Genomic DNA, 26,554 nt, shown 5'->3' with positions numbered 1-26,554 from the left:
ACGTTCAGAGGCCAACAGAGAGGCCAGCGCGGCTGGGGAGCAGAGGTCACAGACTACAAGTCAGAGGCCTGCCTTCCAGTCGACTTCCCCTTCTGCACAGTGGGCCCAGAGGATCTCTGCAGCAGCGCCAGGATCCAACCGCATAAAGCACACTCACAGCCCAGCCCTGTCCAGCACCCCTCCCTGTCCCTACAGCCCCCCCTGCCAGCCAGGGTAACAACAGGGACCCCAGCCCATGCTGTGTCGGGGAGCAGCCTTGCCCCAGTCCCCCAACTGCACCAACTTGGCAGAGTGCACCCCACAGGCCTCCTGCTTTTTTATTTTTTTTTTTTAATCAAGATGCAACAGTCATCCCACAGCCAGCTTCCCCTCCAGCGATCAGTTAAAATGAACTCCAGACGACTGGATTAGACTTTGAAGGTGGCGATGTAGATAATAAACACGGAGGATGCGGTGTTGACACAGGCCCTGGTGAGCTACATTATTATTTAACAGGCCTTGCCACTGCCTCCACTGGGATCAAGGAGCTGAACAAGCAGTCGGTGGGCGAGCATCAAGCCCAGAGACAGGCTGTGGCGCCGGCTCCGTGGGGACGGGTTCAGCAAGGTCAGGGGCGGCTGGCAGAGGCCAAGCGGACCTAATGGAGACGCAGCTCGGAGGCCCCTCCTGGGGAGCTGCCCACGCCCACTCCACACAGCACAGGGGTGACTCGACCTGGGCCCAGAGCATCCTCCCCGCCTCCTCTGCCCCCTCGACATCTCCCCGCCCCGCTCAGGGGTCCCAAGCAAGAACCTCCCCTGCTCCCTTCCCCTCTCCCACCAGGTCTGGCACGCCTCGTGCCTCCCCTGGGTTCCCATCGGGACTGGGCCTGTCCCCACAGGTCTCTTCCCACTGGGGCCCTTCCTACTGACTGTCCTGGGCCTGCTCCCCATACTGGACTCTGAGCTCCTGAACTGCTGAGACCAGATCTCACTCACGTCCACTCCTCCAGCCCCCTGTGCAAAAGGCCTGCAAATCAGGACACCATCCGTTCACTGTGACTGTTTACTCAGAGCACCTGCTACGTGAGCTACGTGAGCCAGAGAGACACAGGGAAGTGAAGATGAACAGGGTGTAATCCTTGGCCTGGAAGACGTGTTGGTGGGAAAAGGAGGCACTTAAACAGTAAGACTGCCTAAGAGTCGCATACGACAGGACTGGAACTGCAGGGAGACAGTGCAGTCAGCAGAGACTGAGGCTCTGGCTACCCAGACAGCCGACACGGGGGTTCAGAGTAGACTCAGGAGTCGGATGCCTGAGCTCAGATCCCAGCTCTGCCTCCTGGCAGTGTGATTTTGGGCAAGTCACTTAACCTCTCTGGGACCCTATGGCCTCATCTGTAAAGTGGGAATAATAATAGTACTCATCTCACAGGGTGGTTTGAGGATTAAATGAGCCAATACCTGTAAAGCACTTAACCCGATGCCTGGTCCACACTAAGCACTCAATATATGTTGGTTATCATTACTTCCTGGGGGTGGGAACAACCAGGGAAAGCTCCTTAGAGTTAACACAATCGCTGGATGAACCCCATCCAGGAATGTCTTCACATTTGGGCCAGAGCCACACAACCACACCCTCAGCTGACAGGATCCCCCCAGGCCCCCTGGTGTGAGCACGGGGCAGCTCTGAGAGCTCCAGTCCCCATGGGGGGTTTCTCAGCCCTGGGGGAGAGCCCGCCACATCGCTGCTAGTAAGCGATGCACCTCCTCTGAGCTGAGGCACGCTGCTGCAGGGACTGAGCGCTCGGTGCCCCTTCAGGACCACAGCAGCCGGACAGCAGCCCAGCCCACTGGCTGTGCGGTGGGCGCCCAGCGAAGTGTGCAGCCTGCCGGGTCGCTGGTCATTAGCAGCAGCCAGCCAGAGTCGTTTCCAGAGCCCTGTGTGGAGGTGGGTTGGCTTCCTCTTTTCCGAGCAGCAACGGAGAGAGACTTGATTAAATATGCATGGCGATAGCCTCGTTACTGTGCGAAGGATTGTGTGTACTGAAGGCAAGCTGCCCGCACCACCCACGCACAAACTTTTCAATTTCCCCGCTGGGCTGCAGACAGGGCGCAGGCTCCCTCCGGTCCCACTGCTGAGCCTCCTCTGTCACTCCTTCCTCCATCCTGGCTCCCCCCGCCGAGCGCCCTCCGGACGCCCTCCGTGTGCGCAAAGCAGGGGAGAGGCCATATTGATTCCCTTCTTAAGAGCAGCTGGTCGAGAACTAATCTTAAATCACTGCAGCCTCGCGCTGGAGTCTCGTGGCCACTCAGCCCAAGGGATGGTCGGGCCCGGGCAGGACTGCACTGCAAGCTGGCGAGGGGCGAAATCGGGTAAGGGCTAGGCAGGGTCCTGCCTGGACTTCGTTATTTCCTTTGTCCATCCATCTCAAGCTCATAGGATGGTGGTCGGCAGAAGGAAGCCCTCCAGCCAGTGAAGTGAGGGGATGGCAGACCCACAATGCAGACACACGCCTCACACCCAACAGCACCGACTCTAAGGGAGCAGCTTGATTTTTCAAACAAATCACATATACGGCAAAAAGGATTTAGGTTAGGCAAATAATTACAACAATAAGCAAGGCTCATCCAACACTACTATGTGCCAGGCACCGGGTGAAACAGCCCTTTCACATAAACTTTCCCACCCAGTCTGCCCACGGTCGTCCCATTTTACAGATGAAGTGACTGAGGCCCAGGAAGGCTCAGTGCCTTGTCCAAGGGAGCATAGCCTGGTGGAGACAGAGCTGTGGTCCCATCTGAAGCAGGCTGCTGGCAAGGGAGCCGGGTGCCTAGCAGACCCGAGGTGGGCATGGCCAGGACAGGAACAGGCCTCTGCCTTTGATGATGCCTCCCCATCCCTCCCCATCCTGAAAGTCTTGTGGGTCTAGGAGGGGCCCCCTGGGAGCTGAGCTTTCACCAGCTCCTCAGGCCCTGCTGCCCACAGCTCCTCCCCAATGATCAGTCACTTCTCTGCTCCCACAGGTCTGTGATTTCAGGGTCCTGCAGCCTCTAGACTCTTTCTTAGAAGACTCTTCCTTGAAAACACCTCTTAGTTCACATCCTGCCTCCCACTTACCTCGGCTGCCTTCCTCCTCTCATGTTTCATTTCCCCTGATGGCAGTGCCAACAGTGTCCTTTGGCCAAGATGGAGCTCTGAAAGCCTGCCTCTTCCCATCTCATCCTCACTCTGCTCTTGGCTTCCTCACATTTCTGGGCTCACTCTCCCCACATAGAGAACAGAGGGCAGGCTGTGTCTCCCCCATCAGACTGAGTACCCCATGGGCATGGCTGGGGCCCCCTCCCTCCCACCACTGCCCTAAGTGGAGCCCCAAGGCTCAGCTGCTGGCTGAGCACCCCTTCAACACGGCTCTCCTCCTGGGCTGAGTAAGAGCCTGTGCAGGACGCCAGCAGGAGAAAGCAGGGAAGGCACTGGGCCTGGCGTGGGGACAGTCAGGGGCGCTTGGGAAGGGGCTGCAGGGGGGCCTCACTCTTCTTCCTGACAGATGTCTTGAGACCCAGGCCAGTCGGGGACCCCTAAGGCCCTGGGGAGCCAGCTCCCCCTGCTCACCATCCTCTCGGAAGGTCAAGGAGGTGAGAGGCCTTTGGAGGGACATGGCAAGGTTGGGGGGAGCAAGGAAGCCCCTCAAAGACATCCAGGGACTAAGAGGGGACTCTGTGGCTGTTGCTGCTCGGGGATCCCCCTCCCCACCCCGGCTCCACTCAGGAGAAAGAGGAGCAAGAAATCCAGAAGCTGGAGGCGGGGCGCAGCAGGGTGCTTCCTGCTGGCGCCTTCCTGGCCCCTCCCCAGCCCACCCCACCTGGCTGGGTCCCGGCAGCACCAGTGAGCTCAGAAGTCCTCAGTGTCATGGGCAGTGCATGGGGGGAGGGGGTGTTCGAGCCTCCCCTGAAGCGGGGCAGCCCAGGAGTCACCCGGCGCCCCCACGGCGCCACCCCTCACTGCTGGCTAAGGTGCGGGTGAAGCACTCCCACCTCCCCACTCCAGCACCCAGAAGAGTCGCTAGTCAAACATCTCCGGGCTACCAGGACCATGACTGGAAGCCTTACCTCACTCAGTGGGCAAAAGGACCCCAGGAATGGATGCTTATGCCCCTTTCACAGATGAGAAAACCAGTGCTCACAGATGCCCCTCCAGGCCCCAGAAGGTAAGAGGCAGAACCGGAAGGCGGATCCATGCGTGCACAGCTCCGAAGGCTGCGCCTGGTGCTTCATCAAAAATGGGGAAGTAAGCCCAGGACCAGAGGCTCAGTTCCGGGAACCCAGGCTCACCCACAGCTCCCTGGCCCTGAGGGTCCCCTTCTGCCAAACTAGGACTGTATTATCCGGGATCCAGCCCTAACTGCCCGTGACCTTACGATCTCAGGCCCCAACTTTGTGTTCTCGCCTGGCTGTCAAGTGGCCGATCTATGGCCATACGAGAGATGGCCATGCAGGCAAGATGGCCCTGGCGTGGAGGCTCACTGGGAGTCAGTCTGTTCTGCCCATGAGCCCGTCCCCGCAGCTCCCCTCCGGGCCTGGGGGCAGCTCATTTCAAGTTGATAATCCAAGCAATCAAATGACGGCAAACATCGCCAAAATACCGCTCGAGGAGACACGCTGGGATGGACCCTGGGCTGTGGCAAGGCTGTTAGTCAGTGACCATCACGGCCCTGGCTATGCCAGAAAAGAGCCCCCAAACCAGGCTCTCATCCCAGGGGCCAAGAATTGGGCGGCGCCAGTGATGGACAGGGCAGGACTCAGCAGCCTCCACATCCACGTGTTTAAAGAGCCCAGTGTCCGAGATGGCTGCGTCCACACTGTAGCTGTCCTCTCAGGACAGCTGGGTCCTGGGTACCAGTACGAGCGCAGGGACCCCAGCTTCACCTCCAAGGGCAGCAGCAGATACAACTGAGGATCGGGCTCATGGTGCAGTCCAGTTGGGACCCTTCCCCTTACGGCAGCCCAGGGGTACCCGTCCGGGCAGAGGGCAGGGCCCAACAGGGATCCTGGCCCCCTCTGCTTCCCAGCAAAGTCTGATGATCCCTGAGACGCCACTGGGAGCCGGGAGCAGTGCCAGGTAGAGGTTAAGAAGGGTCAGCAAGGCTGTACCCAGAGATGACCCCCAAGGCCTGGGGCCACGAGCCACGAAGCAGGGCCGGTACCTGAGTCTGCAAGCTGGTGGCATCCAGAACGGTGACCCGGGGCCCACAGCTGGCCCACACGGCGTCCTCCAGACTCAGCAGGGTACGGACAGGCCCAGGCCCCACAGTCAGGCACACGGGCGGGCTCTCCAGGTCCCAGGGGACACCTCCTGGAGGGAGAGGAAGAAAGCAGGTCAGGAGCAGAGATGGGGAGTGGCCAACAGGTCAGGGCCTCAGGAGTCCTCAACAGTAGGGACCCACGGCCCACAGCACCTGCTGGCCCCTCTCTCTGCCCTTCCTCCTCCCCACAGTGGGAGGGCGGCTCTTCCCATCCAGCTCAGTTTACATTGCACCCCCTTTAGGGGCTGTACTCCCCAGTTCTCCCTCCCTCCCTGCCTTTCCCTCTCTCCTGTTCACTCCACACGCACTTAGTAAGCACCTACTCCATGCCAGGCTGTGTGCTGGGTGCTGGGGTGACAGAAACGAATCAGACACTGACCCTGCCCTCCAGGAAACCCCCGCTGGCTGGAGAAAACAGCGGATGAATCAGAAGTTACCAGACAGGGTGCCAAGCACAAATGGCCAGGCGCACCCAGGGGCTCTTGAGAGCTGCTGAGATGAAAGGAACCAACTCTGCACACAGGAAACCCAGGGAGGCTTCCCAGAAGAGGGAACATCCACACAGCCCTGCCAAAAAGGCAGAGAGACATAGCAGAGAGTGTCCTGACCCTGATTCTGCCAGCAGCTCACCTAGGACCTTAAATGCATCTCTCCCCTTCTCAAGGCCTCAGTCTCCCCATCTGTAAAATGGGGAAGGCGGTGCCAACAAGAGTGTCTCTGAGGACGCTTCTGACACTGTAACTTGTTGAGATTGAGTCTTGCCTTCCCACAGATCTTCTCACCTACTCCCAGGCACTCTGTCACCTCTACCAAGATCTCTGATGATCTTCCCTCTCCAGAGACGCCACCACCCCTAGGTGTGGAAGGAGGAAATACTGAGAGGCCATCAGTCTCCAGTCCGTTATCCCTGAAGGCGGACAGACGAAGGGACCTGGCCTGGCATTGAATGAGGCTCTCCCCTGCCCGCCTCAGGGATGCTCGGCTCACCCAAGGACACGTCGAGAACTTTTCCTGGCATGCAAGCCATGTTCAGTGGGGCTGGTTTTTCTCTGAAGTCACACCAGATGCCACACAGAACCCCAGTGGCTGTTCTGTCTTGCCAGGGTGCCAGGCAGGGAAGGAGAGTTGAGCAGAAAGTGGGGGGCACCCCAGAGAGACGGGCAGAGTAGGTCTGGGAGGCAGGACGGAGCCTGCTACCAGCTCACCAGGGCCCAGCCACCCTCATCCCTGCTCCATGGGGTCTCCGGAAGGGATGCAAAACTACCCCAGCACAGGCCCTCCTCCCTCTGAGCCAGCCGCTGGGTAGCAAGATGGAGAACAGCTGTCCGCAGAGCTGGAGGCGTGTATGGGGAGGAGCCCACAGAGGAGGGGCCAGATTCCCCTCCACCACCCCACTGTCCCCTCCTGTAAAACAGGCTCTCCTCTCGCCTTGAGTCCTACTTAAAATTGGCAGACTCCCAGCTCAGCTCAGAGTTGGGGAACAGGAACCTCCCCACCAATCGACACCCATCCAGTTAGTTCTAGCCCATGAACATAAGCATGTGGGAAGCAGGCTGAGCCAGAATCCTGGCTGCAGCCTCTCGACTTCTGCATGGATTCGGATGGGTGATGTCGCCTCTCTGAACCTCAGTTTCCTCATCTGTAAAGTGGGCGTCATAACCATGCCTACACCTCGCCGGATGCTGCAGAGATCACATGAACTGTGTAGAACATTTAGCACAAGGTCGGCCCCCAGGCAGGAGCGCTGACAACTGTTGCCGCATTCTGTTATGCACAGGCACGCCAGGCATTCTTTCCATGAATTATTTCCTAAACTCCCACCAGCCTGTGTGGAAGGTTCTATTCTTATCCTTGTTTTACAACTGAGAAAACTGAGACACAGAGTTTAAGAAACTGGTCCAAACCATGCAGCTAGACAGGACCTGCTGCTTCGTTAGCTCCGGCTGCTTGCTGTTATTTGCCACAACACGACAGCCCGTGGAAGGGTGTTGATTCCACTTGACAAATGGGACAGCAGAGACCCAGGCAGCCGAGAACTTGCACAAAGCCACCCAAGCGGAGTGGGTCAAGGAGGGTTGGAACTCCACTGACCCAGGTCCTAGCCTCCTTCCCCAATCCCTGCCACCCTCTCAGGTTCCAAGAGGTTCCAAAATCCCTGGGGTCAGTACTGGCATCCAGGAGGGGAGAGTGACCACAAGGAGGCCAGGCCTCCACAGGGGACCCTGACTCCCACCAGGAAACCAGAGCCACAAAAATGCAAGGCTTTGAGCGCCCCCCAGTGGCCAGTGGTGAGTAGTGCTTGTGGCCAGAAGCGGGAGCTCCTGCCACTTACGGCTAAGGTGGGAGCTGCCAGAGGGGAAGCAGTCAGGGATGCTGAAACCACATCCCAAAAACTGGGAAATGCCAGCTCTGCCCGACAGGCCTAGCAGTGATGGCCACCAGAGCCCGTGTACTACTCTGTACTTCCTGGAATAGCACAGCTGCCTGGGGTAGGGCCTAGGGTCTGATACCTTTGAGGGTCTCATGCGCATCAACCACTCCTGCACTTGCTGGGCGCCTCCAGTAACCCTCTAAGAGTCCCGACTCCAGGACAGTGACTAACCTGATAAAATTTAATAATACCAATATTGTTATATGAAAAAGTACACAGGACAGGAGTCCCTGATTCGAGGGCCCAGGGTGGGACCCTGTACAAGAGCCTTCCCTTTGCTAGGGCTGTTTTCCTATCTGCATCCCAAGGGGACAGAACTCTGACCTCTAAGGTTCTTCTCAGTCCCCACAGGCCACAATTCTAAGATTTTAAACACAATCAGTGTGAGCTCTGAGCAGGGACAGCCCCTCCCCACCCCAAGCCTGCTGAGGGATCCATCCCTCCACCCTGCTCCCTGCCTTCCAGTGGCTCTAGATGGACATGTACATGTTCCTCCCAGACAGCCTCCCTGCCTCTAGCCTCTGCTCTTGTCCACCAGCCAGAGGGGCACAATGCTTAGCCATTTCCAACACTTCCCCCTACCTCCCATCAACTGAGACAAACCCAAGGCCCACATGATTAAGCCCATCTGCTCCCAGACCTTGCCTGGCACTGTCTACCCTGCTGGCTACTATCCAGCAAGATGACCTCCCCCACCAGACCAACCACCTGCCTCCAGGCCTTTGCATATGCTGTTCCCTCTGCAAGAACACTGTTCTCACAACTCTTCATTTGCCTGGCCACTTCTTCTTCAGGTCTCAGCTTCAGGATCCCGCTCCCTAGAAAGGCCTTTGCTGACCAGCCCACCCCATGCTCAGGGGTTCAGGCTCTCACCCAACACCCTGCTCTTCCCCTTAGCACCCTCAGCATGATGTATAATTATAAGCATGCTGCCTGTTCATTTGACTTATCTATAAACTTAATGTGTCTCCCTCTGTAAACTGTGAGGGCAGCCTCACATCTGTTACTGGCCACTGTATCCATGGTACATAGTAGGTGCTCAGTAAATATTTGGTGGACAAATGTTTACAAGGCGAGGAGCCTGCTGGAACATCTCAACCGCCTCTTCCAGGCCAGATGGTACCCAGCTCTGCTCAGAGAGGCCTGCTTAAACCTGGAGAGGACTCTAGCCCTGGAGGGAGGACCCTTGGGTTCAGGTCTCAGCTCACCCATGGGACCCTGGGGAGTCCCTTCCCACCCAGAAAATGAGGGTGTGAGGTCCAATGGTCCCCAGTGGCTCTTCCAGTTCTGACAAACTACCAGGCGCCAACCTCAGGCTGAAAGCCAGTGGTTAGACACCCCCACCCCCTAAGGGTTGAATGGTGTCCCCCAAAATTCATATGTTTAAGTCTGAACCCCTAGTACCTCAGAATGTGACCTGGTTTGGCAATAGGACTGTTGCAGATGTAACTGGTTAAGATGAGGTCACCCTGGAGGAGGGTGGGCCTCTAATCCAACATGCCTGGGATTCTTATTCCAAAAGGATGTTTGACCCAGGATCACCCAAAGAGAACAGCATGTGAGGACAGGAGTCATGGTCCCACAAGCCAAGGAACTGCCCAAAGTTGGGAGAGTGGCTGGGAACAGATCCCTCCCCAGCGCCCCAGGGAGCACAGGCCTGCTGACACCCTGACCTTGGACGTGTAGCCTCCCGAAGGTGAGACGATTAATGACTGACACTGTTTAAACCACTGGGTTCGTGGTGCTTGGTCATGGCAGCCCCCGCAAACTGGTCCACCTGCTCACCTCCTCCCAACCTGGGCACCCAAACTGATGAATCAGGAACCAAGAGAGGAAGGGCCAGAGGCAGCCAAACTGGGGACCAGAGCGGGCGGGGCGGGGCTCCCGGGCTCCCGTGGGAGCCGGAGCGGGGAAGTCCCTTTAGCAGCCCTGGTCGAAATCTCTGAAGATCTGAGCCCGCGTTGACATTCACACGCACGCTCCGTCTGATGGCGAGAGGGACTTTTTTTCCCTCCCTCTACCCGCTTTAATTAAAAACTATAAATGCCTTATCAAAAGCTAATTTAAAATACCAACACAGTGCCAAGTGGCAAAAAAAAAAAAAAAAAAAAAAAGCTCAGTACAAATATCCGTTTATCACCCGCAACAGGCTGTGATGACGCAGCAATCAGAGGCGCGCGGCCGCGGGAGGCGGAGCCGCCGGCACATCAGCCCCTCTGGGGGAGCGGCGGGGGGACAGCTCTCCGCTCTGCCCAGCTCCGCTCATCAAACAGGGAGCTGAACCAGCCTCAAGGGGACGGGGACCACAGCACTCCGTGTCCCTCCCGCCCCTTAGCCCTAGACTTAGCATTAGTAAAGAGGAGGCAATTTTCAAGGGTCGCAGTGAGAATGAGGATAATGAGCCCGCGTTCAGCACCGCTACCCGTCCTGGCGCACAGCAGCCGGAACACGATCAGCCTCACCCTCCGGATGTCGCCATCTGTGCCATCAATGGCTCAGTAAAATAATGGACATCGAAATGCCTAATGCCACTGGGCACTCGCTGCGCCAGGACCTCTGCTTTGCCTTCACTGAATTGTTCAACCCACAGGGACCCATGAGGAACGGGTGTTACCAATATTCCCATTTTACAGATGAGGAGACCGAGGCACAAAGAGGAGACGCTGCTCACTCAGTCACAGCTGTTGTCAGGACAGAGCCTGGACGTGAGGCCAGGTCTATCTGAGCCCAGGGGCCCTGCTCTTAACCACCAGTCTCCACCCGGCTCCTGCAGGGATCCCAGGGAGGGTCAGGGATCCCCAATCTCCCCGGCACTTCGATTCCCTGATTCTTTTCTGAGCTGCCTCCATGGCCAGCCTCCCACAGCTGCTCTGGTGCAGGATCTGGCTCTCAGCCAGAGCCCAGGGCTGCCCCGCCCCTCCAGGCCCCCATCCTTACCACTGGTCCGAGGATAGGCAGCAAGGGTCCCGTCCTGCAGGCCAGCAAGCAGGTGGAAGGGGCTGTGTCGCAGGCAGAGCACGGGCTGCAGGCCTGGGCTCCTGCAAGGTCGCCAGGCACTGGGTGCCTGTGTCCACGCTGCTGTAAACCAGGATGCTGCGGGGAGAGGCCGGGTGACTCACTTACCCCCCACCTGCCCCCTCCCCACATACCCTCCTAGGAAGAGGGCTCCAGGACCCCCTCTAACTCAGCCAGCCTCCCTGCTGTGTGACCAGCCTGGCACTCCACCCTTTGGTAGCTCAGACTTCCTTATGGGGGCTTCTAGAGGAGGGTGCTTCCTGGCCCCTGTCCCATAGAAGACAGGGTGCTCCAGAGTCGGCACAACAGAGGAGCTGAGAGAATGGTTTTTAGGGTCACACAGACCGAGGGCAAATCCAGACCTGCCACCTCCAGCTGACTGACCTGGACGGCTGAGCCTCAGATCTCTCCAAAAAATGGGGCGGTGATGCCCACCTCTTGGCCACAAAAAGGAATGAAGCACTGACGTGTGCTACATGGATAAACCTTGAAAACATCATGCTGAGCGAGAGAAGCCAGCCACAAAAGGCCACACATCACGTGATTCCGTTTGTATGAAATGTGCAGAAAAATAAATCCACAGCGATGGGCAATGAGTTCTGGGGCTGGGGGACGGGAACAGGAGTGATATGGGGTTTCTTTGGGGGGTGACAATGTTCTAGAACTATGTAGTGGTGACAGCTGCCCATCATGAACATATGCTTTAAAATAGTTAAAATGGTGAATTTTACATTGTTTAATTTTAGCTCATTAAAAACAAAAAATGTTCACTGGGCCCCTAGGTTCTGCAGATCCAGATCCGGACATTATGGAGTCTCCGAGTTGGTCCTACGTACATTAGCTTTTAGCTCCTCCTTCAGTTGCTTGTGTGGGAAACGGGAGAAAACACTTCACTGGGGGGCTGCTCTGAGGCTCACAGCCCAGCCCAAGAAGCAGCACACAGTAGGTGCTCGGGAAACATCCTCTCTCCCCGCTTCCAGTGACTCTAGGACAGGCGTGAAAAGCCTGGGGATGAAGAGGATGAGGAGGTGCGGCCCATGTCAGGGTCCTATTAATCACCATCTTCACCTTCCAGTTAACCAGGATGAATATTCATTCTTCGTCTGCAGGGTGGACCTCCCAGGAGGCTAAAGCTTTGTGGGGCGGGGGGCTCCCCTTACCACAGGACTCACCCACCAGCTCCAGGCGTGTCTTACAGGGGAGCTCCCTCTGCCAGCAGATCTCGTAGCCCGGGCACACCCAGGGCCCTCATCTGCCCTGCAGGGCTAACTGGGACCCCAGATGGGTGGACACTGTCAATGACGGCAAAGGGACCAGAAGGCTTCACATGTCCCATGACCCAGTAGACTCCTACAGGGGCCTTGAGTGGGGAGATTCTAACACCCACTTCACAGACAATAAACTGAGGCTCAGAGTGGTCAAATAGCGTGCCCAAGGATCCACAGTGAGGAAACAGTGGATCCAAATCCAGCTTCGGCTGACACTGAAGCCAGCGTTCCCCTTGGTACCACCCTACCCATCACCCTACTTGGGAGGGAGCCAGTTTGCACAAAGCAGCCCCCTGATGCTGTGGCTCCTACACTAGGCACCCCTGGCCCCACTTCCTGCTCCCAACCAGAGGTGGAGAATGTTGGGGGTGGTGACAAGCCAAAGCTACAGGGACAGCCCCCGCCTCGCCCAGCCCTGCCCAGGGCTATGCTTCACCCCTCCTCCTGGCCCCTCACCTGCCATCCTGGAGCCCGAGGCAGATGGTGGGATGCACTCCAGCTGAGGCGTCCGCAGCCGTGCGGCTTTCTTCTTGGTCTCCACTCTCCCCCTCCTCCGGCTCCGGGATGTACTCCATGCAGAGCACAGGGGCCGCCAGTGGGAAGGACTTGACCGTGCGGGGCGAGGGCCGGTTCAGGGAGAAGATCTCGACCTGGCCCCCTGCGCCCTCCTGCCCGCCCCCGACCTGGGGTAGAGACCCAGAGAGGCCATCAGGTGTCAGGCGAGGACCACGAGAGCAGAGGCCGAGCTCAGCCCCTGCCCTGCCAGTGACGCATCCCAAACTTCTCCTGGCCACGGGGTTAGGCATCAAGAGGAACATCCCGCCTCCTGCCCGCATATACCCTGCTGTCACTGAAGGTCACTCATTCCCAGCTGCCGTGGCAACAATTTAGATTCAGGGACCAAAGGAAATCAGGTAAAGAGCTAAGATGGACTAGATACCCAGTCAGCTTTGTATTCCCTTATCTCTAGGGTGAATTTCAACCAACAAACAGTGAACATACTCTCTGCCCTTTACAATGTCCTCCTCTGTCTTGTTCACTGTTTTACCTCTGTGTCTAGCACGTGGCAGGCACTCAAATGTACTTGCTGAACGGATGGATGTGGATGGATGGTGAGATAGATGGGTGGATGGAAGGAAGAGACAGAAGACTGGGTGAATGGATGGATGACTTAATGGATGGACGGACAGATGATTATAAGGATGAATGGATGGAAGGAAGGATAACAGATAAATGGATGGATACGTCATGTACTAGACACTGGGTAAACAGTGAAGAACAAATCACCCTCAGAAGGGACATTTGAGCTGGACTCCAAAGGGTAAGTTAGAGTTTTCCTGCCTGAGTTCCTGGAGGGAGGAACAAGCAAGAGGAACTAGAGGATGACCAGCGGGGTGGTGAGGCTAGAACCTCGGGGAATCTATGGGAGGCCACAATCTGCACCACCAGGAGCAGGGGTCGGGGCGCCCATTTGAAATGAGAGAGGCTCTGCCAGGAACCCCAGGGGCAGAAAGGTGGGCTGGATCTCTGCAAGAGATGGGCAGTCCTGCCCCCTGACCCCTGGCATGAAGAATCTGCCACTTAGACGCTCTGCACAGCAACCTATCCACTTCCTTCATGGCACCAAGGCCATTTGCGCGAGTCCTGCTCACTTCTTTGGACCCTGGCTTCCTGTTGCACCTGCCGAGCGCTCAGAGACTGGCACAGAAGGTGCCCAAAATGGGGACCAGAAGGCAGGCGGCTTTCTCCAGCACCCTGTCCCAGATGCCACCCTCCCAGCTCATGCCCTAAGGTCGGAATCCCTGGCTAGGCACGAGGGTTACTCACCCAGAGGTAGCCCTGTGGAAGGGAGGTGCTGACAGCCGAGAAGCCCAGCAGGGGACAGCTGACAGGACTGTGGACCAGGGCCCCAAGCTGCGGAGATAGGGACAGCAGAGGTAGTGTTAAGGGTTCAGGTCCCCGAGATGCAGGACCGTGGTCTGAGCCACCCGAGGGGGCTGTTAAACCTGCAGATTCCTGGGTCGCCTTCAGGCCCCGAGGGAAGGTCCCTGGGGGAGGTGGGGAGGAACTCAGCGGGCTCCTGTCCAGGCAGTTCCTATGCCCTCACATTCAACTATCGCTCTCCAATAACCTTCTGGCTGGAAGGGGCCGGAATGAAACTCTGGCCAGCAGTGTGTTTTTCAAACTGAGCAATTTCCAGATAAGATTTGTTGAAAACCACTAACACCCACCTTCCTCATTATACAGATGGGGAAAACAAGGTCCACAGAAGACATGCAATTGCCCCACGCCATGCAGAAGGCCAGTGCCAGGGTCCCTGGCCTTCCTGCAGCCCCTAGAGAAGCACGGTGGAGGAGATGCACAGGCCAACAGAAACCCTCTGCCGATGACCCCACCAGGACCTAGAGCGTGCGCGACAGCCTGTGCAGGCCACTCAAGGGGACCGGGGTCTCCATTTTTAATGGGCTGTCACTGAGGGCCACCAGCTGCTTGCTCCTTGTGCATCTCCTGTACCAGACCCTGCACCAGGCAGCTCTCTGGGGCCTGTTTCCTGAGCTAAATCTGCCTGTCTGTCTCTTCGGCCAGGGCAGAAAGGCAAGGAGATGGCCTGGCCCTTTCATGTACCTGGCTACAAACTCCAGCTAGACGGAAGGGGAAGGAGGCAGAGCGGGGAGAACTGAAGGTGCCCCCCGACCCCGCCTCCCCTGGGGGGAACACGACCACCCCTGGACCCTTTGGCAGGCAGGTGCTGCTCTCCCTTGGTGCTGAAGACCTGACTGGTCCCAGCCCTACTGGAATATTCTCATACAATCTCTAACGACCATAGGTGAGGGGGTCCAAAGAGGTCACCTTGCCCAGCCCCCTCATTTAGGAGTCAGCAAACTTGAAGTTTGGAGGGTGGGGGCATATGACTGGCTCAAGGTCACACGGCAAATTACTGGCAGAGTCAGGACTGGAATTCAGTTTCGACTCCCAGCACAGTGCCCTTCGTGGCTGAACTCCATCCAGAGGCCAGGCTGCCACGCTGGAGGCCTCGGCACACCAGACTCCCACTTCTGCCCAGCTGGGAGCTCAGGTCCAGCTCAGGCCTGGCCTCCTGGGCACCCTCAGGCCCCTGCTCCCCATCACTTTGCATCTTGGCGGGGCACATCCAGCTGGGTGCCTGGCCCATTCTGCCAGGCGGCTGCCCCCCACCTCTCAGACCGGGAGGGGGCAACCGTAGCCCTGGCACAGACGTTTCCATGGCAACTCCAGCAGGTCGGATGTCAGCCGAATCAAGAGGCTCTGTGGCCAAGACGATGGCAAAAACTCAAACAGCTCCTTGGACAGGCAGGGCCCTGGGCCCAGAAGTCCCGTCCGTGCCAGGAAGCCGACTCCCCAAAACCAAGGTGCTGCGTGTAGAGCAGAGCAGAGCACAGGCTGGGCAAAGGAGGCAGGTGGTGGGCACAGCCAGGTGGGCCCCAGTCCCAGCTCAGCTGCTACAGGCTGGGTGACCCCACAAGCCAGTTCCTCATGGTCGTGGGGACCCTGACGTCGCATCAGGCCACGGGGACCAGAGATAGGATGTAAAGTACTTAGCACAGGGCTGGGCACCCGGCAGCAGCCACTGCTTACCGGGGACTTCCTGTGGGATGTGAGAGCCCTTTACACGCAGTAACTCAATCGGCAGGACAACACTATGAGGGGAGGCTGTTCCAGACGACTGTTCCTACTGCGGCCCAGGGTAAGGAGACAGGGACCCCCGAATAGCAATTCTGGCTGATGGAGGGTGACGGTCAGGACAGAGGCCGCTTGGCTAGTGTACTGAGGCCTAGGCAGGCCAGGCTGCAGATCCGGGCCCCCAAGGCATTTGCATGTTAAAGCTCCTCAGAGTGGGCAGTACCACACCCCTCTCCCCAAGCCCCTGCCCCCAGGCCGGCCTCTAACTGGGCCTCGGCCCAAGGGGGAATGGGTCTGCACTGAGCACTCCCCTTGCCCTCTCTTCCCCTCCAGGGACAGGCCCCCAGCTGGGATGGAGCCGGAGGACCAAGAAGAATCTCCTAAGACCTCAGCAGTCAGACCATTGGAAATCCCCCAAAACAAGACACCAGTGTTTTCCTTCCTGGGGACCAAAATGTCATCAGATATTTGCTTCCGATTCTTGAACTCTGAGGGCATGCCACACGGCAGCTACTAAGCATTCGACAAGAATCATTTAACCCAGACAGGGAGACACCGGGGCCTCCCCAGTTTCCGCACTGAAGACGCAGCTGGGACACCAAGAGCTGAAGAGGCATTTCTGACGCCAGGCAGCTGAGATTCAAACCCAGGGCAGGGTGGCTCCCAGGGTGCTCTACCCACCCCCAAACAATTCCCTGTGAGTCAGGAGGCCTGGGTGCAGCCCAGCGCAGGCACCGGGCACCCTCAGCACGGAAAGGAGAGATGCTCTTTCCTGCAGCCCCGGCATCCCTGTTCCCTTGAGGGAAAGAACCCAACACATGCCCTCATCCAGCTGGCAGTGCAAGAGTGCCGATCTGGTCCACGCTGGGAGAGGGGCTTGAGTGGCAAGCCCTTCCGGGAGAACACACGCAGCTGCAGCTCCCATCAGACCAGCCACGGAGCCCGAGTCCTGGGCCCCTGGGACTGGGCCTGGGGAGAGGCGGTGGGCTGGGAGTGGGGCCCAGGCGGCGGCCGACACTCTCACATCTGTTCTGCAGTAACGACCTGGCCCTGGCACTCCGAGGCCCTAATTCCCCTGCTGCTGGCACAGAGCTGATGGGGCACATCTGTTGGTGCGGGGTGGGAGGCCGGCGCTGGCAGAGCGGGAACGGTGTCTTGGGGCCCAGCAAATGGGGACATGCAGGCGCTGGCATGTCCCTCAGGAGCTCCACAGGCCCACTGCCCTGGGAGAGTCACTCACGGTCCCCTTGGCGCACACAGCTGGGGGGTCCTCAGGAGATGGCAGGCGGGGGGCCAGGACGGGGCTGAGGATGCTTCCAGCCAACCGGTCCCCAGGCCCAAGAGCTTCAAATGAGGAGATTCCCAGGCCCAGGTCCCCCAGTGCGAGGAGGCAGATGGCTCCCCGCCCCGCCCCGGGCTCACTGAGCCACTCGCATCGGCTGCCCCGCCCGCTCCCATCGTGGGCGTCTGCGTTAGCTTGTCTATTTGGAATATCCTCTCCCTGGGCCCTCACGGGCTTGGATCCTCCTCGCCATTCGAGTCTCCATTTAAATGCTGCCTCCTCCGAGAGGCCCTCTCCGACCCCCCTACTACGTGGCCCCATCTCTGTATCCATTATATCTGATTGATTCTCTTTGTAACACTCATCACTCTTTTCCACTTCCTTTTGTTTGCCAGTGCCGGGGGCGGGTATGACCGGTCTTCCTCCTCTAGACTGAAAGCTACATGAGAGTAGGGACCTTGTACGTTTTGGTCACCATCATATTCCCAGTGTCCGGCGCAGGGCCTGGCACACAGTAGGTGCTCAAAAGTTATATGCAGAACGGATGCAAGACTGAATGAACCGGTGTCTCAAGGGTATGTTCTTTCAGCTGTTTAGAGCCCCAGCCGACAGCCCAGTTTCTCTTGGGGACCAATCTGGGCCTAGGTCCCAAGCTTGCTCTCCCCTCCCCAAAGCTCAGATGACCTCATCTTCTTGGGAGAAGGAGGGCAGTAACTCTTCCTGATGGAGGAGTGAGCTCAGCCAGGACATCAGGGACGAATGACATTGGAGCTGAGCATCCCTGTAGTTACCACCAGAGGTGCTGGGGTCAAAGCGAGTTTCCAATTCCTGTGCTCATTCCTTACCAGCTGTGCTGTTTTTTAGAAAATCATGTCACCTGTCTGAGCCTTAGTTTCCTTAACTGTGAAATAGATCTGGAAACATCTATTCATGGGATTCTTATAAATATTAAAACCAGAGAGTGACAGCAAAGCACTGGGGAGCTTGACGAATGGGAGGTGTGACCGCTGTGGAGCCAAAGCCGGCTGCCCACCCCACCCCCTCCCCGGCAGCATCATCAAGGGTCCAACCCACAAAGTCTGGCATTTCTGAGCTGGGAGTCATGCCATCAACTGATGAGATCATTGCTATTTGTTAGCTTAAAAGGGCGGAATTTTCCATTCGCTTGACCCACAGAGGGCACCTACCCCGTTTTTTTGGTGGGAGAGCTGACGCCAAGAGCCACAAAAAGGCTTGACCGACTCCACCAGTAAGAAGTTGAGCAGCGGCAGCTGGAACATAGGTCTTTCCTGCTGTGGGCACAACCCGGAAACTCCGGTTGTCCCCAGAGCCACCTTCATGGTGGGCTCAGCAAGATGCGGGCCACTCACCTGCAGGCTGAGGCCCCGGGAGGAGAAGGCAGGGATGCAGCAGGCCAGGATCGGGCACCAGAACGGGGCTTTGCTCTTCTTGTCCTCGTCTGGACACAGCCAGCCCGGCTGGTTCTCCTCTCCTGCGGCGAGAGGAAGGAGGTGGCGGAAGCCAGTCAGAGTCCGAGGAGCCCTGCCAGCCCAGGGAGCCACCGCAGGCCCCGAGGCCTGGCCCGCATGCGGACTGACCCAGCCAACAGCTCCCCCAGCCGTACGCCTGCCCAGTGGGATGAAATCGGGCCCCGCTCCGTGGTCCCACTGTGGATCCCAGGCTGGGAGTTGGGAAACCTAAGGTTTGAGTCCCAGCTTGCTCACCATCTCCCTGAGCAACCTTGTGCAAATCCCACCCCCAACTCTCTGAGCCTCATTTGCTTCACCTATGAAACAGGGACGATGAAAATGCCTTCGTCCTGCAGTGGCTGCAAGGATCCCGTGAAATAACACATGGGAAAGGGCTTCAAAAAGCATCAAGACACTGAACACAGACAGTCTGGGCCCCTGCTACCTTGACGCCACTACCTTCTAGAGGTGGGAGGCAGCCGAAAACAAGCAGACAGACAAGATGCTTTTGGATTGTGACAACACAGCCATGCTGCTTTTATACCTGACTGTGATGACGATGGTCCAGAGGAAGGCTCTCTCCTGCTTCCTTTGAGACCTACCCCAAAACCTAGGGGGTCACCTGCCTCTGGGTCCCCCAGTCCAGCTGGCATCGAAGCCCCTGGGGACCTGTTAGAAGTGCAAATACTCGGCCCAAGCCTGGACCCCCGACTCTCATTTGGAGACCACTGCGCTCAAGAGCATCTGCTAAACCACATTCTCTGCGGCATCTCCTTCACATGGGTCTGGGCTCCCTCACATGCCACCACATCCAAGAAGTCTTCCCTGACCACCCTGCCGATGATGGCCCCTTTCTCTCAGGAACCACACTAAGCAACTTGTCTTACTTCCCACACAGCCTTCACCACAATCAAAAATCATGTTTTCTGTTTCCTCATTTATGGTCTGTCTCCAGATGTCTCTAGAATGTGAGTTCAAGGCAGCAGGGATCTGGGCTGTCTTGTTCACCACTGTCTCCCTGGCACCCAGCATGTGGCCTGCACATAGTAAGTGTTCAAGTGTTCAGCCAACATGGGTTGAAAGAATAAATGCGAGAGTAAGCGAGTGAGTAAACCACTGTCTCCCGGGGACTCCTCCCTGCTAGAGCCCATCTTCTTTTTATTCCATGTGATGGCTGCCTCCAGGGACCCGGTGACAGCAGGGCAGCACATGGCTCAGACACGCCTACTACGTGTCCCCGCGTCAGCACACTAAGTGCTTTAGACATGTTCCCTGCCTTGGTTTTCACAGTAACCAAGCACAGTCAGAATAACGATTTTCACCTTACAGGTGATGAGACTGACAATAGGGGATTAAGTAGGTTGACTAGGTCACGTGCACGGCTAGGAGGCAGAGCCCACAGAGGGACTTAGGTCTGTCTGACTCAAAGTCCAGGTTCTTCACACTAAACCAGGCAATCTTCCAGCAACCAGACCCCCACTAACGTCGCTGGGCATGAGCAACCCTGGACATGGTGACACTGGACAATGAAGAGGTAGCTCTGCCCTGGAAAGCGAGACACACTGGACAGGGCAGCCCAGGTGAGAGGAGCTGCTTAACGCAATGACATCAAGATGAGGGGTGCCTAGAGCTTTGGAGATGGGAGGAAATGTCATCAGCTAAAGGGTCCGACAGCAGCCCTCCCCCCGCACATGGCTACTCAGTGGCAAAGCAGAAGTGTCAGTTCAGTCCGACTGGTACCCAGCAGCCACATGGGACCCCCCAACCCGTCTTTCCGTGCTAACTCCTGCCCTCTACAGTCAGTCCCCCATAGCAAAGAGAGCCATCCTGCAAAACTTCCACAGACCTTGCTCTTTCCCTGCTTATAACTGGCAATCGAGTCCCTGTCCACTCGGAAAATCCAACCTCTTCCAGAAGAGCTGCAAGGACCCACCCTTCCTCCCAGCCTCATCCCCCGGTCACAGGCTCCACTGTGCTAGGCTTTCCTCAGCAACTTAAATGGGGCGAGCCGGGGAAGCTCCCTCCACCTGGAATGCTGCCCCAGCTCTCTCCAGGGCTGGCTCCGCCCCTCACCTCCACCTTCTCAGAATGGCCTTTGACTGTCCATCACCCCACCCCTCCCCCACTTCCATCACTTTCTGTCTCAGCCAGTTGGTGTGTGTAATGGCCCTTACCACAATTTCTGCTTCTTTTATTGGCTTGCCTCTTTTTCCCTCTGTGTGTGTGTGTGCGTGTGCATGCGTGTGTGTGTGGATGTGTGGTGCATGCATGTGCCTGTAGGAGTGTTTCATGTGCGTGTGTGCCCACTGGCTCCCCTACTCTACCCACATTCCATCAAGACTGAAACCTTCCATATCATCCCCTACACCATCCCACCCTCAGCACAGTGCTGGACACACAGCAGACCATCAACACCCCTGTGTGGCATGAACAAAGTCTCTTCCCCATTTTCCAGATGTATCCAATCAGAATGATGGCCACAAAGAGCAGTCACACACCCTCACTTCCCCCCTAATTCCCCCCACCACCCCTCAACACCCCCACCCTGCCCAGCACAGAGCGAGCACTGGAGAAATGCCATCAACTGGGGAGGGGGAACGAGGAGGAATCAACTGAAGGGTACAAAGCTTCGTTCATACAAGACCAAATTACTTTACATAGAAGTAAAGCCTAAAGACCATCTGTCCCTATAGGTAACAATTCTGTATTGTGTGTTTAAAGGTTCACTAAGAGGGTAGACCTTAGGTTAAGTATTCTTATCACACCAAAAAAATAACAACAGTAAGTAAAAGGGCAGGAGGGGACTTTCCAGGGGATGGTTTGTTTATGACATAGATGGTGACGGGGTTCACAGGCTCACCTCCAAACTCATCAGGTTGCATGCACAAAACATGTACATCTTTTTGTCTGTCAATCACACCTGAATAAAGCGGCTTTAAAAATGCTGTTGCCACCAGAGGAAGGTGGCTCTGCATGTCGGTCACGGTGCGGGGAACTGCAATGAAGTGGCGGGTGCAGACACTGTTTGAGAAGTCGAAGACATTCACAAATGTCACGGATTATTATTAGGTGAACAACCAGCGCCGGCAGAGGCCCCAGCACCGGCCCCTCTGGGGCTCACACGCCCACCCCCTCAAGCAGCGGGTTCGCAGGGTGTTGAGCTCACTCCCTAAACAGGTGCAGAGGTGTTCCCAGTGTCGGGCCCTCCACCCCACTGGGCCGTGGAGACAGAGTCATGTGAAACCTGGTTCCTGCCATCACAGAGGAGAGGCCATCAAGGAAGGGACAGCTACGCACAGGATGGCGTCACCGTAACAGAATCACCGTGTGCACCGCACTTCACAGCTTACAAAGCCCTGTACACACGTCGACCCATTTCAACTCCACAGCCACTAGGGGAGGTCAGTGTTTCCATCCCCGTCTACACTGGGGAAATGGAGGCCAGGGGAGTCAAAGGCAGGGCCCAGGAGCCAAGGAACTAACACCCAGGGGGGCACCTTGTACAGCCTGACTATGTGCCCCTGCGGGGCACACCCTCTCCTTGGCAGAAGCTCACATCGCGGCCGCCGCACTGCCTCTCGGACAAGCTCTGGACAGTGAATAAAGACAAGTGAGACTGAAGAGCCTGACCCTGCTCCCAAGGCGGTCACCATCACGCAGACCCTCGCCTCCACCGGACAGGAGCTCAGAGAGCAGTCCAGCCCGCTTCCTCGACTGCGGCTCAGCAGGTGGACGTAACCCCGGCCCCGCCCCCATCACCGCAGCGCCAAGTTCATCCCTCCTTCTCCCCCGCCCCCCCCAACACAGCCCATCAAGCCCTGGCAATTTATTACTATATATTTTTTTAATGATCTGACCTTCTCCTTCCAGATGGTGCCTTCCCTGCCTGCGATTGGGAACGTTAAAGGAAAATGGAGTTGTTGTTCCCCATCTGCCACTGCCATTGTTCCCGTCACAAAACCGGAGTGGCTGAGCCCAAATTAGAAGGCTGTTGCGGCTGAAAATGGAAAGCCCGCTTGGGATAAGTGACATTAAGAACTAGCACCGACGGCAAAGCCACGATTTCCAACTGACGTTAAGTGGGGGCTTATTTAGCGCCCAGCTCAGTCAGCCAGCACCCACAGAACTCGAGAGCATCCCGGAGGGCAGCGGGAGCCCACGACCCTGCCCGCTCCCCCTACCCCGAGCCCTCAGGAACCTGACAGCTGCAAGAGGCTGACCCTGCCAGAAAGGCCGTGTGTGTAACCTCTGAGCCTGTGGCCCCGTCTGGAAAATGAGGAAAATTAACTCCAACCATTTGGAGTTGTGAGCACTGGAAAAACTATACCTAGTGTGTATTAGGCACTCAAGATACAGCACCCACTGTGATCACCGCCCTCATGGTTAAAAGGATGCCTGCTACTATGCCTCAGGGCGGCTGAGACCGCCCCTCTACCCTGTAGCCCTGCCCTGCTTCTCCAGCCCCACCTGCCTCCCAAACTCCTCCTGTGTTCAGTCCCAGCAGAGTCCTTCCTGTAGCTGCTGCCCCAGCGGACAGCCCGGGCTGCCTTCCTCTACCTTCCTAAATCCACGGCCCCCTCACACCTCCCAGCACCACGGAGATGCTGCTGGCCATGGCCACAGACGTCGGGGCTGCTGAGACCTCCACCTGCATTGTATCCAAGCACCCCACCCCTGCAAAGAGAGATGCTGGGGTCCAGGGAGGCCAGGCGGTGGCCATGGTCACTCAGCTGGGGTAAAACGCGAGTCGGGCTCCAGGGCCAGTGCCCTCAGCCCCCCTCCTGGAGGGCAGACCCACTGCTCCCAGCCAAGGCCTTGGGCAGTTCCTGGCGCCGACTTCTGGGCTGGTTGAGGGTTAGTGGAGATGAGAGATGAGAGTTAGAACACGCTCGGCACATGGCCCGGGACACACTCAGGACTCTGTAACTGGATCCATTGTGAGGTGGGGCATCGGGGTCACTATGAGAACTGAGGGCTGGAAAACTCACCAAGTCAGAGGCTGTGAGGGAGAGCTCGCCAAGCCCTCCCCAGCAGGCAGATCTGTCCCTACAAGTGTATGATCAGCCTGGAGCCTGCCTGGCCCAGGTCCTCTAGGGTGGGAACAAGGGGGGCCATGGAGAGAAAGGGTCCAGCAAATCTGGGCCTGGGGTGCGGCACTTAGGGCTGTAGGGATGGGGGAGACACAGGAAGGGAGAGCCAGAAGCCCCCAACCTCCTCTCTACCTGCTCTGGGGCCTCCTATCAGTGACCCTTCTCCAGAGCCTTTATGGACAGGAGACTTATGGGCAGGGAGAGGTGGAGGATACCCTGGCCCTACTTTGCACTAAACTGTGAGTGACCCGAGGATGGTCACTTTCCTGCTATGAGATGCAGACACCCCCATCCTAGAAGCATCTCCCATGTGCCGGGCATCCCCCAGGAACCATCTCCTCGTATGTTTTGCACAAGCCCTATGAGGAGGGTGATGGCATTACCCCTATTTTCTGATGGAGAATCCAAAATATCTGGAGGCGAATTCCTTAGCCAGAGAGCAAGGAGCTGACAAGCAGCAGAGCTGGGAACTGAACCCACGAGGTCTGGTTCCATTTCTCGTGGTGCTGAGATGCCAAAATGCAACAGGGGAAATGCCCATGGAACTCGCAGCCAAGTGACGGGAGGGGCCCTGCCTTTCTCAGGCCGCACCTCATGGCAGTGGCCTCGCTGGGACGTAAACTAGGTCCCCAGATTCCCCAGGACCCCTGCCCTTTCAAGGGGTAGAACTGACCCCTGGCCATCCCAGACCCCAGGCGCCCCGACTCCAGCCCTCTCCTCTTCAGTGCACGATGATCTCAGCATGCTGTCATCAGGGAGAGAGGAGGATACAGAAAAAAAAAATAATAATTAAAGGACTAACAGCCTTGGTGAATAAATGTTTTTAACATATTCTATTTCTAACGGGGTCAGATTATTTTCCCCACCCTCCCCCCTTGTACCAGGCACTGCAGATAAAAAAACAAACTGGCAAAATAAAAGAAACAAATTATTCAAGCCCCAGGGGAACCCAAGCATTCAAATAAGATTTCAAATGACTCTCCTCCATTAAAACTTCTGCTGCAGTGAAACCGTGGGGATAAGGCAGCTGAGCGTCTTCACAGAGAACGGGGATGCTCACAACAGTCCGCTCCTCTCCCGCCAACACCAAGGCCCACTCAGCAAAGCAGTGGGGGTTCAAACCTTTAGAGCAGGTGTACAAACAGGACTCGGTCACCTGCCCAAGATGCTCCGCTCTGAGAGGTAGAGGAGAGAGGGGGGCATGCAGCTGGGGGCCCAGCAGACATCCCACCTTCATCTTTCCTCGGCCAGAATTCCCACAGTCCTCTGCCAGGGCAGGGGCAGCCTCTGCTTAAAACCCTTCCTCCGCCGTCCGCAGGCCTCCTGGTCACCCAGAAACATCCAGTGGAGGCCTGTACAATGTCAATACCAGATCCAAGAAAGGGCTGGCTGAGCAGAAGCCTCTGAAACTGGCCCCTCCAAAGCTACAACCTTCGCCCCTTTCCCTCCCCAACCTCCATGTGCCCTCACCGCACAGCTGCCAGAATGATCCACTTTAAACAGAAGTCAGGTCATGCTGTTGTCCGTCTCTCAGCGCTGCAACGAACAGCACCCCAACACGTCCAGGACAAGGTCCACACACCTCACCCTGGCTTTCTGGAAAACCTGCTCCCCGCTTCCACATGCCTCCTTCTCCCCCGATTCACCAGCTCTGGCAACCTCAGGACCTTTGCACTTGCTGTTCCAAAGCCTGGATCACTTTGCCCAGATCTCTGCAGGGCTTCAGATGTCACCTCCTCAGAGCCCTCCCTGACAACAGGCCAGACCCCCCGGCCAGTGCCAGTCACGTGGCCAGCTCTACCCCGCTGACAGCACCCCCCACTGTTCATTTGCTCCTTGTGTAACCTCTGCCTGCCCCTCGTGAACTGTACGTTCCTTGAGAGCAGGGACCTTTCTGTTTTTGTCATTGTTCTTTTCCCTGATGCCTAAAATTACTATAGAGACTCAATAAATAGGCTTTTTAATTGGTGAAAGCCATCGATGAAGGTCTTGACTCCTTTCCAGAAATGTTTTAAAATCTATTGGAAATGCACACTTACCTAGGGAAGGATCACGCCAGAAACAAAAACAAAAAATAAAACGAAACCCAAAAAAATCACTGCTATTGACCGGAATCAGCAAATGGGAATTCTAGCGTGTCACAGCATAATAGCTCTGATCGGCAAGAAACTAGGCTTTTTGTCAGTCTTTATAAAAAAGCACAAATAAGTAATTATAACTTAACAAATGTGGTTTGGCAGGCAGAAGCTCATCAACCTGAGGAAGCAGAATGGACAGGCAGCGAGAGTGGGTTCTGGGGGCCGACTACCCAGGTTCTGACTGCTGACTCTGCCCCTTTCTACTGTGTGAGCTCAGGCAAGTCACTGCACCTCTCTGGGCCTCAGAACCCTCAACTGTATAAAGGGATTCACAACAGACTTACCTCTTAGAGTTATTGTGAATGTGAAATGAAAGAGATGTGGGTTAAATGCTTAGAAAAATGTTTATAAGACAGGAAGTACTCTGTAAACATAAATGTCCATTATTTATCTATATTATTATTAGGGGGTGCATAGGAGAAAAAGTTATAAAGAGAAAATTCATTGAATCAAGCCAAAAAGGGAAAGAAAAATACCATATGATATCACCTATACATGGAATCTAAAAAAAAAAAAAAGACAAACAAACTTATTTACAAAGCAGAAACAGATTCCCAGGTAGAAAATAAACGTATAGGTACTGGAGGGGAAGAAGATGGAAGAGACAAATTGGGAGTTTGAAATTTACAGATACTAATATATGTGAAACAGATAAACAACAAGTTCATACTGTACAGCACAGGGAACTATATTCAATATCTTGCAGTAGCTTACGGTGAAAAAGAATATGAAAATGGAATATATGTATGTTCATGTATGACGGAAGCATTGTGCTGTGCACCAGAAATTGACACAACACTGTAAACTGACTGTACTTCAATAAAAAAAAGTATACAAAAAAGAGAGAGACTTCACTGACAGTAAGTTTAGTCTAATCTGCATCGTCATTTAATAGCAGTTTTACTGAGATATAATTGAGC

The 26,554-nt window shown here is 56.3% G+C and overlaps 1 protein-coding gene and 1 long non-coding RNA gene across 2 annotated transcripts in view; both read right to left on the bottom strand.

The window, feature by feature from the left end:
• The window catches only part of ARHGEF10L (Rho guanine nucleotide exchange factor 10 like), a 134,280-nt gene that overhangs the window by 21,622 nt on the left and 86,104 nt on the right, over positions 1-26,554 (bottom strand). The window contains 6 exon segments of the mRNA XM_032495298.1: positions 5,183-5,331; positions 10,650-10,755; positions 10,757-10,805; positions 12,452-12,678; positions 13,823-13,909; positions 18,308-18,429. Of these exon segments, the coding sequence (XP_032351189.1) occupies positions 5,183-5,331; positions 10,650-10,755; positions 10,757-10,805; positions 12,452-12,678; positions 13,823-13,909; positions 18,308-18,429 (740 nt within the window).
• On the bottom strand, positions 24,607-26,358 carry LOC116668269. The gene is made up of 3 exons (XR_004325364.1): positions 24,967-26,358; positions 24,728-24,848; positions 24,607-24,618 (listed from the first exon to the last, which is right to left on the bottom strand). It is a non-coding gene; the product is annotated as an uncharacterized LOC116668269 (long non-coding RNA).

This window comes from Camelus ferus, chromosome 13, assembly GCF_009834535.1.
Source record: "Camelus ferus isolate YT-003-E chromosome 13, BCGSAC_Cfer_1.0, whole genome shotgun sequence".
In the NCBI taxonomy this organism is placed as follows: Eukaryota; Metazoa; Chordata; class Mammalia; order Artiodactyla; family Camelidae; genus Camelus; species Camelus ferus.
The sequence above is the reverse complement of the archived record's forward strand: the minus strand, read 5'-3'. Positions and strand labels throughout refer to the sequence as shown.